Source organism: Eulemur rufifrons, chromosome 8 (assembly GCF_041146395.1).
Source record: "Eulemur rufifrons isolate Redbay chromosome 8, OSU_ERuf_1, whole genome shotgun sequence".
In the NCBI taxonomy this organism is placed as follows: Eukaryota; Metazoa; Chordata; class Mammalia; order Primates; family Lemuridae; genus Eulemur; species Eulemur rufifrons.
This window is the reverse complement of record NC_090990.1, coordinates 19,170,838-19,181,712: the sequence shown is the minus strand read 5'-3', so window position 1 is coordinate 19,181,712 and position 10,875 is coordinate 19,170,838. Positions and strand designations below refer to the sequence as shown.

Below are 10,875 nucleotides of genomic sequence, written 5' to 3'. Positions count from 1 at the left end.
TGGTCTATGCCTTTAGTCCCAACTACTTGGGAGGCTGAGGCAGAAGGATCACTTGAGATCAGGAGTTTGAGGTTGTAGTGAGCTATGATGACACCACTGCACTCCAGCATGGGTGACAGAGCGAGACACTATCTCAAATAAATAAATAAATGAAATAAAAAATATTAATATTAATATGAATAGACAGAAAAAAGCTGATAAAAAGTTCTTTTGTATGATAGTACTCCATTTAAAATTTAAACATTAAGATAGCATAAAAAATAAATACAATTGGACACTTTTATATCCTGATAAATGATATTTAGATATCTTAGCTCTGTATTATAAAACTATTAATAATAAGATCTTGAATTTTTATAGCAAGTGCAAAGGCCTTTGAAGAAATCAAAGTGTTTTTCTATTCTTAATATTATATTCTTGTTATCATCCTTACCATTTTTCATTAGGGAAAACTGAAGTCACAGAACTTAGGTGACTTGCCCAAGATCATATTACAAACTGGCATGGACTCAGCTAGCATCCCAGTCTCTGACTATTTGGCTCCATTCTTTGGATCCCACTGCCTCTGATTTTTATTAGTGTGCATACCTCTTATGGTCCCTTTGCACCTCACCCTTCCATGTCTACTCCCCACTACATGATGGGCTCCTTGATGGCAGGGTAACCCTTGCCTCCATCAGCATATCCACAGGGCTGTGCACAGTGCCTGGCACACAGTGGACTCTCAATATGGTTACTAGATGAGAAGCCCACAAGCTGTATCATGACAGTATACATCCCTATTGATTCCCCAAAGCCCACCATGGCTCAGCAAAGGTGTTGATTCAGCGAAGTGCCTTTGGAGGGCTCCAAATGACCTGTAAGAAGTGGATCATCAAATCACATAGGAGCGAACCTTGCAAAATAATTAAAGAGTAGTTCTCTGGATTACCAACCTCTAACCTTGTATGTAAACCCCTTATTTTGGTCTTAACTAGTGTTTTCAAATGGTCCCAACAAGCTTTCCCAAAGTAAAATTGTACTTGTCCTAAATCCCATTCCATTGGAGACATTCAAAGTAAAAGGCCAGCTAATCTTATAATGTTTTAATGTTAGTCATCATTAAGTAAATTTTTAAAAGGATATTATAGGAAAACATTGCATTGCATATACACACAAAAATATTTTAAAAATGTGAATTTTAGGATCAATGAAAGAGATATTTTTGGATAGACTGAATATTTGCTGGTTCTCTAAAAATATCAGTTACCTATTCCATCTACAACAAAACACCCTTGAAAACACCATATTTGAGTATTTGCACTTTTGAATTAATAAGGCAAATTACTTCCAGTAATTTAAGGAAGGCACATATCTCAAGATGTCAAGGAAGTAAATTCTGGTACATATGCCCTGACAACAGCATCTGGCTGTAGTTTTGTGAGAAAGATGCCAGAGTTCCTGGGATGGGTTATAAATTCCCTTAACCTGTTTAGCTATTGATGGTTGTCCTTCCTCAGTCCTAATACTCCCTATTATGCCTATTAGAAGATAGTCATTTTTTTTAAAAAAAGAAAGAAGATAGTAGTACTTATAAAGCAGTGGTTTTCAAACTATTGGATTTCAAGGACCAATGCAATAAAAAAAACTCTTGACCAACCTCAGGCTGTTTGTTTGTTTGTTTGTTTCTTTTTTTTTTTGAGGTGGTCATTTTTTAAAGATTCTCAAATAAGGCTTGGTATTAAGTAAACCGTTTATGACCATAATCTTTTTCTGAAAGAATGGTATTTTAACACCAAAGAATTAGGAAGGTCATATTTCAGGTAAGAAATAGTTCTTTAAATCAAATCTGTTTAACTTTAATAAAAGCTCTGTGAACTGTCCTATTTTTCTCCTGCTGAGGAACCCTCATGGACTGATGTTCATTCCTCAGTTACAAGGCCTATTATTTTGGGCTACTCAGTTCAGGTAGCAGTTTAGCCCATGATACTGTACGCATATTATCATTTTATGTGTTGCCTTAACCTGGAAAGGATGGAGTACCACTGGTCTATGGCAGTGGCTCCCAATGTGTGGTCCCTGGACTAGCAGCATCAGTGTCACCTGGGAACCTATTAGAAATGTAAATTCTCAAGCCCATAACAGACTTATTAAACTCAAAGGACAAGGCCTAGCAATCTGTGTTTTATTAATAAATATATAGAATACTTATAAGTCTTCTAGGTGATCCTGATGAGAATACCAGTGTAGAGAACAGAGGTCTGGACCTGACAGTAAAAAAGCCTATGTTCGGTTTCTCTCACTAACTACAACCTCGAATGAGTCACAATATCACGTTCTAATTGCCCTATCTATGTGATAGATAAAATCAGTTTCCTATAGCACAAGGTGGTTATGAAAATAAGTATGTGAAAGCTCAAGTTCCTCAGAGATAAGTCAACATAACACTATGTATCCAAGGTGTTGATAATAATAATCTTCATCCTGTTTTTATCAAGCTACTCCAACCTGTCATACTCACAATATATTCTAAACCTGTTTTTCAAGGTTCTAGTCACTCCACCCAACTTGGTGATATTATTTAATGAGCATACTTTCTATTCATCCATTCAATCATTAAGAACTTTAAGCAGTATAAGCCTATTATCATTTTTTCTGAAAAGCTACATTTTCATTAGCTTTGAAGCACTCATTAGCCTTTCCTCTTTCCCTAATTTTCTTGAAAATTCCTCTAAGTTATGCACTTATATAAAGAAAACAGACCTAAATAGAACTTTGGGTAGATGCAAAAAATTTACTAAACCCATAAGAATTTACTGATTACCTTCTCTTTCTCTACCACCCCTCATTGTAATATAAGAGTAGCAATCTTAACTCTCCCAAGATAAAACATACTTTTATCAGAACAATTTAAGTAACACCTTCTGCAGTTATCCATGAAGACATATGTCAGACAATGAATCACAAGTTACACTGGAATCTACAAAATCACCTTTTATCTACTAAACTAGTTTATTCTTATGGAAGGCATTGGTAGTTTTAAGTAGGTTTAAAAAAAAAACCCAACTTTTCATTTGAAAAGTTTGCCTTGCCCCTTGAAAGCTGTGGCATTATTTTATTTATTTATTTTTTTTGAGACAGAGTCTCGCTCTATTGCCCGGGCTAGAGTGCTGTGGTGTCAGCTTAGCTCACAGCAACCTCAAACTCCTGGGCTTAAGTGATCCTTCTGCCTCAGCCTCCCAAGTAGCTGGGACTACAGGCATGCGCCACCATGCTCGGCTAATTTTTTCCTATATATATTTTTAGTTGTCCAGCTAATTTATTTCTATTTTTAGTAGAGATGGGGTCTTGCTCTTGCTCAGGCTGGTCTCGAACTCCTGACCTTGAGCTATCCTCCCACCTCGGCCTCCCAGAGTGCTAGGATTACAGGCGTGAGCCACCACGCCCGGCCACATTCTTATTTTTTCAGTAAGTGCCACAGATAACTCCAGGCAGGTCAAATCTGCTATGGTCTTCACACATCCAGTCCCCCAAATATACATAGCATTTTGGAAACACTGTTTTAGAAAAATAGATATAAATCCCCTCAAACCTAAACCTAATTTTAGTGATGTTTCCATTTATTGCTATTTTCCTCAGTTTCAAGACCTCTTTCTCATATATTTTTTCCCAACCCAAGACTTTTCTTTATATTGAGGATATTCAAAGGGACAAGATATGAAAAACTCTCACAGACCAAATCAATACTGTGCCAGCTATCCAAAAAAATAACCATCTCAAACCAAACCAAACCAAACCAAACCAAACAAAAAACACCAAAAGCCTAAAGACTTACTTACCAATGACAGGGTTGCTATTTCTGTGAGCTGGTTTAGGGGGAGGGATAGGGGGCTGCTTGGCAGGGACTGTATGAGTGAGGCTCGGGGTAGCAGTAGTGTTAGTGCTGGCAGGAGCAGTAGGCAGAGTCCTGGGTGCTGGGGAAGGGGTGACAGAGGAAGTAACAGTCTTTGCTAGGCTTGTGGCAGCAGTGGTGGCAGCAGGTGCTGTGGTGGTGGTAGTGAAGATGGACCTTGCCATGCTGCCAGAGGAGGTGGTATCCTTTGCTTGCCCTTCACTTGCTTCATGAGAAGAGGACAAAGGTCTTTTGGGAGGAAGTAAAGGCTGTTTGGGTACATTCTCAGGAACAGACTCTGCTTCAGAATTAGGCTGACTTCCAGTTGAACCTGTGTAATAAAATATATGATGTAAAAGGGAAGAGATAGTAGCAAGAGAGACTGAAAAAGCTAATGTATCTATGGATTCATAGTTAACTTCATCAATTATTTGCTTTATAGATTAGTTTACAGGTTAGAGTTCTCAATGTTTCTCAGCTTTAACATACTTAAAAAATGTAAAGGCCAGGCGCAGTGGCTCATGCCTGTAATCCTAGCACTCTGGGAGGCCGAGGCAGGAGGATTGCTTGAGCTCAGGAGTTCGAGACCAGCCTGAGCAAGAGTGAGACCCCGTCTCTACTAAAAAATAGAAAGAAATTGTCTGGCCAACTAAAATATATATAGAAAAAAAATTAGCCGGGCATGGTGGTGCATGCCTGTAGTCCCAGCTACTCGGGAGGCTGAGGCGGTAGGATCGCTTAAGCCCAGGAGTTTGAGGTTGCTGTGAGCTAGGCTGATACCACGGCACTCACTCTAGCCCGGGCAACAAAGTGAGACTCTGTCTCAAAAAAAAAAAAAAAAAAAAAAAGTCAGTACAAGAAGCTCAGTAAGAGATGCTCATTATGGTAGTGATTCTTCACACAACAGCCAGGCTACTGGAGGAGAGGCACGTCCAAATTCCTTGGGTGGAAGAAGAAGAATGTGTAGCTTGGGAAAATTTTATAGGTATCTGATATTTAACATCCTCTTCCTTCCTTAAGAATCACAAATTTAGATATTTTGTGAATGCAAGAATGGGGTGGGGGGAATTCTACTTAAAGTTGCTAGTTAAGGAATTGCTAAAGGAGAACATAATTCCCTCACAATTTTACTTCTCCCTGTTCTCTTACAAACCCCTGAGGTAAATGAGAATGATTGGTTCATGGCTCTTAAACTAAAAAATCCAGAATTTCTTACCTAGTCGCTTCTTTGGGTCTTCTTCTGGAATGGGTTGCCTAAGACTTGCTATTCTTACTGGCTCTTCCTCTACTTGAACTGGACTAGGAGATCTGGCACTCCCTATGGGGGTGGTATGGCCATTCTTTAACATGGTGTGGCTCGACTTTCCTGGATCCTCATCACCTGCAAGGTAAAAGAGGAAAGTGCAAAGTGATGGAATTGGCGTGATCTGATAGCGAGAAGAGCTGGTGATTTCCAACCTCTCTTATCCCCTTGCACCCCTCTTCGTGTTGTAGCTTATTCTTGAGATCTAGATTATCTGGATCCCATAGTAGTAATGGAAGTAAGTAATTTCTTTCTGTAATACACATTTGATTGTCTATTATTTGCCAAGTACTTTGCTATAGGAATAAGACAGACTTCCTATAGATAAGTAATTACAATGCTAAATGTCAGGAGCTACAATGGGTGAAGCGTTGTGGTAGGAATGAAGAAGAAACTATTCTCCTTGGGGTGGGAATGGGGCTGGGAAAGCTTCATAGAAAATATCTGAACTGGATCTTTTTTTTTTTTTTTTTTAACAGAGATAGAGTCTTGGGTCAGGCTCAGTGGCCTGTACCTATAATCCTAGCACTTTGAGAGGCTGAGGTGGGAGGATTGCTTGAGGCCAGGAGTTCAAGACCAGTCTGAGCAACATAGTGAGACCCTGTCTCTACAAAAAACAAAAACAAAAAAACTAGCGAGTCATGGTGGCCCACACCTGTTAGTCCCAGCTACTCAGAAGGCTGAGGCAGGAGGATCACTTCAGCCCAGGAGTTTCAGGTTGCAGTGAGCTATGATGACACTACTGCACTCTACCCGGGGCAACAGAGCAAGACTCTGTTAAAAAAAAAAAAAAAAATATATATATATATATAGAGAGAGAGAGAGAGAGAGAGAGAGAATTTCACTATGTTGTCCAGGCTGGCCTTGAACTCTAGGGCTCATGATCCTCCAACCTCAACCTCCCTAGTAGCTGTGACTACAGGTACACACGATTGTGGCTGGCTTTAAGATGAATCTTTTTTTCTTCTTTTACTCCCACTGATCAGTCTGATAAGATGAATATTGAAGGAGAGTAGGAGCCTACTACAATGATGAAAGATAGTCTATTAAGGAAAAAGCCAGTCTATGAAGGATACCAAATGCCACATAAAGGAGCCTGCACTGAATCCTACAAAACAAAACAAGAAGCCAAAAGAATTATAAGTAGTAGAAAGACATGATATGATCCATCTTTTAGAAGGTTAACTCTGAGAGCTATAAGGATGGATTATAGATGGGCAGTGATAGGGACAGGATAATAATAAGCTACAGTACTGTTAGACTGTAAATGAAAAATAGCAGAGGGTGACCAAGGGCAGTAGCAGTGGAAGGCAAGGGGCATCCATCAGTTGATGGACAGATCAGAGGTAAACATGATATACTTGTAACACGATGATTTTCTACACATGAAACTATAGGGATGATCAATAGAGGCTGGAGGCTTTGGGATGACCTGTAGTCACCACTCATTGCTATGAAAATCACAGGTGAGATTCCTTCATGGAGCAATTAGACAAACCTACTGCTGAGGTTTCCTAAACTTTTTTGGAAGAGAAAACTGAAAACATTGATGTTAGAGACTAAAAACTCTGTCTCTAACAGAGTGTCATGGAGATTGGAACCAGTTGCTCTCTAGATGATGTCATTTACTTTCCATAATGAGATACTTTGGGTAATAGCATTTTAGTGTCTCGAGTTAGTCCACTGAGTTCTCATAGACCAGTCCCTCTCACCCTGACCCACAGCCTTCTGCTCGGAGATTAGACAGTGTTGGTCTTCACGAAGCCCCAATAAGAGGCGGAATTTGGGCTAAAAGTAATGAAGAGTCAAGGCAAAGGAAAAGGTACTTCTAAAGCTGAAGAAATTTTTCAACCTACTTTTAATTTTTAAAAAGGGGAGGGGGCAAGATGACTACAACCACAGAAAAGTATTAAGTTACTGCTCATGTTAATATAGCCCAGCTTTAACAAAACAGGATTTTCTAGACTACAAAGCAATGATTTTAAAGCCAACAAACCCTATTGGTGAAAACCATAGAGACAGTTTGTGAAAACCACATAGTGAAAGTTTAAAACACATTTTTGTTAATCAGTTTCTACTTAGCACATACCAGTAAAATATATGCAAAAATGATCAGTGATCTCAAGTTACTTAATAGGAATGTCTACTTTAAAGTATCATTTCTTATATTTAATGCAGAGAGTTTCTGCAATGCTAACAATGTAGCAGTATTATTGGGTTTTAACATCTTTGACTGTTCCCCCCAAACTCAGAAAATCTATTAAATATGTTATAATATAGTCAAGTTAGAACAATAATCAAGGCAAAAGCCATCTTTCAGCATGAAAAGGACTTCAAGGTTCAAACACCGCTTTTGGCCTAAAGTGTAGATCTTATAGGCCAGGCCCAACGCCCTTTCCCCCTATGTTTTCTGATACAGAATAAAGCAGTTCTCTGGTTGGCAGAGTGGCATCTTTTTCCAATGCCTGCAACTCCTTTTTCAACTGGGCTTTTGAGGCTTTAAACTTGTAGACTCAAAACAACTTGGATTAGGAACCAACAGGAAGCATAGGACAAGAGATTGAATGATGGTGAAAAGAAGTAAAACACCGGGTTTGTGAACAGTGAGCAAGAAATGTGAGAGACAGGACAGGGAATGGGGAGAGGAATGGCTATATCAAAAAAGCAAAGGCCTGAGTTACCACAGTGTCTGTAGAAAAGGGGGAAAACAAACAGAAGCAAGAGCCAAAGAGGTGCCACAATGGAGGCTTTATAATTGCACTTAACTACCTAAATACCTAGAAGAGGTTGTGTCCTAATATAAAAAACAAATAGTGTTATGGAAACAAAAGTTATACATGCTCATAACTAATCATGTAGAAAATTCAGGAAAAAAGGAAAAAACCGGCTGGGCGCGGTGGCTCACGCCTGTAATCCTAGCACTCCGGGAAGCCGAGGTGGGTGGATCATTTGAGCTCAGGAGTTCGAGACCAGCCTGAGCAAGAGCCAGACCCCTGTCTCTACTAAAAATAGAAAGCAATTAGCTGGACAAATAAAAATATATAGAAAAAATAAGCCAGGCATGGTGGCACATGCCTGTAGTCCCAGCTACTTGGGAGGCTGAGGCAGGATTGCTTGAGCCCAGGAGTTTGAGCTTGCTGTGAGCTAGGCTGACGCCACAGCACTCTAGCCCGGGCAACAGAGTGAGACTCTGTCTCAAAAAAAAAAAAAAAAGGGAAAAAACCCACTCATATTCCCATATCGACTTCTAGAAGTAATCAATGGTAATAACATTTTCTAATTACTCCTTCAAAGCTTGTTTTCTCTGGTTAGATTTTATATAGTTGAGTTTTTATATAGTTTTATATAGTTTTTATATAGTTGAGATAATAAATCTTCAATATCTATAATTTAATTTAGTGAACTGGCAATACATTCGCATGGTTTGCGAATATATTGTACAAAATATACTGTAATAATCCATCTGTTTGGTTCCCCATCCTCCAAAGGTATGGTATATTTTTAAAACTTAGCTTTCAGATTTTGTCCCACGCAATGTAATTGAAATGAAATGCAATCAATATACTAGAGTTCTACATTTACAATAACCTGCTTCATAAAAGTCATACTTTAGAGAAAGACCTAACACTATTAAACTAGCAATGAGTGTTAAAATATCAAAACATGATCTTTATGACAAATAATCAAAAGAGTAGGACAGCGTGACATAGGCATGGAGACAAAGTTGGTCAAAAAAGGGAAATTACGCACAGTACTGCAGCTGGCACAATGTTGAGGATGTAAAGAGACACAAGGATTGTTTGCCCCAAGGATCCTTCACCAACCACTCAATTTTATAGTTAAAGACCACAGCCAGACACTTGGAAGGGTGAACATTATTTTTAAAGTCTCCCCGCCACCTTAACAGCAATAACAAAAGAAAGAAAGAAAGAATATTCCAATCCCTGGTCAGATCCAATCAAACACCAAGTGTACAGACATAGGCATATGCTATTCATTTGTAAACTCACCCTGCTCAGGGTCTTCCAACAGAACCCCTCTTTTAACCAGCTCTTCTCTTGGTTTTCGCATAGATATTTTTCGCTCTAAAACTAACATTAAATTGGAAAACAGCGCTCAGAAATGTGGCAGTTGAAAGTTAACATTACTTTTAGCATTCTAAGTCTATAGTAAAAGAATAAAGTAGTTCAGATTTCTATTCTTAGGAAAGAGAAAAACAGGGAAACTAACTTCAAATTAAAACATGTGAATTTCTTCCATAACCTGTGCTATTGGGAAAACACCATTCTAAAAAACTAGCCTTACATAACTGTAGCTTAATTGAAATCTCAATAATAAGATATTTACTACGGATGAACTTTGTGTTGATGGGAAGTGGGCAGAGTAGGAAAAAAGAAGCATCTTAGATTTATTTGCTACAGCTCAAGAACTCCATTTGCCACTCAATAGATGCTTTAATCCCATCAAAATACAAATTTGGGATTGGGACTACAGAACATAGGTTTAGTGAATGACCACTTGGTTGTTTAATTCTGAAAGATTAAATTCTGTCTTCAAATAGACGGTTATGGAAACTTGGGAAGAGAATGAAAAGTTAGATAATTCTAAAATAGAGAACTCTAACTTACAACACATATTTAAACCTTAGTAGCTCACCTTCTGAAGTCTCTTTGAATTTATCACTACTTTTTTTTTTCCTCCATTTCCAAGGCTTGAAGATCTTGCCAAAGCCAGAGAACTTGCTCTTTCTTTTGGTGGGAGGTGTTGTGTCTCCTGCTTCCACACTGTCCATGACCATGCCTGGGTCTGCAGTGGACTGGTCTGCTTCTTCTGTTGCATGGAGAGAAGAAGAGAGGGAAGAGAACAGTCAATTTATTATTTCAGCATAATCTCAAAAATGTCCCTTCCCCTCTCTTCCTGTGGTAGTTGGAAAAGATCACAGCAATGATAAACAATCATGCAGACAGTTAGACTTCTTGACATCACATGAACACCAAACATCAAAATCCATAACAGATAAATTACTTAGCAAGAAAAGGAACCAAACCAAGTGGACATCATTTTAGGACAAAATTTGGTGAAATGATCAGAACTAGCTGAAAATCTTTTAAAGGCACACACACACGAAATGTGGATGTCTTCTCAGTATATATGAGATCTTGCCTCACTGAAGCAGGGAATTCCACCATTAGTCATTAGTGAGTGATTCATTACTCTCTGTTAAGCATTGCCCTATCCCTGCCCTTTACAGGACATAAATAGTTCAGGGAGGGGTAACACATTAAGTGTTAACACCTTACTTGTATCTATCAGATAGTTTTCTTCCTTCACAAAAAGGATCCCAGATAATTTTGGAGTACTGGAAGGTGCATGAGGTAGGAGAAAGAGGTAGCATTAAAATGGAGGGACATTTTTTGGGAACTAGAGGTGAGATTCCAGTCTGCCTATTACAGTATTGCTTTAGGGACAATCCTGATATTAAAGATTTGACATGAAACATAACTGACATGATACGTGTGCAGGATTGAAATGAAAGGCCATGAGCCCCTCATAATGACCACACATGCAGGGTTTTGTTAGTTAGCTTTAATGGCAGAGAAAGAAGCAGCCAAGGCGGGGCCAAGAATTAAAAAAAAGAAAAAAAAAGCAAAAAAAAAAGCAGGAAGGCAACAAAAAAAGCAGGAAGACAACACAATACAGC

At 38.7% G+C, this 10,875-nt stretch overlaps 1 protein-coding gene across 5 annotated transcripts in view; it reads right to left on the bottom strand.

Moving 5' to 3' along the window:
- LOC138390546 (mediator of RNA polymerase II transcription subunit 18) overlaps positions 1 to 10,875 on the bottom strand; it is a 108,275-nt gene that overhangs the window by 22,029 nt on the left and 75,371 nt on the right. For all 5 annotated transcript variants that reach the window (XM_069479647.1, XM_069479649.1, XM_069479652.1 and 2 more), the window contains 4 exons: positions 9,831 to 10,004; positions 9,185 to 9,265; positions 5,088 to 5,252; positions 3,819 to 4,202 (listed from right to left, as the gene is read on the bottom strand). In XM_069479647.1, coding sequence (XP_069335748.1) covers positions 3,819 to 4,202; positions 5,088 to 5,252; positions 9,185 to 9,265; positions 9,831 to 10,004 — 804 coding nt within the window. The remainder of the gene's footprint in view (positions 1 to 3,818; positions 4,203 to 5,087; positions 5,253 to 9,184; positions 9,266 to 9,830; positions 10,005 to 10,875) is intronic.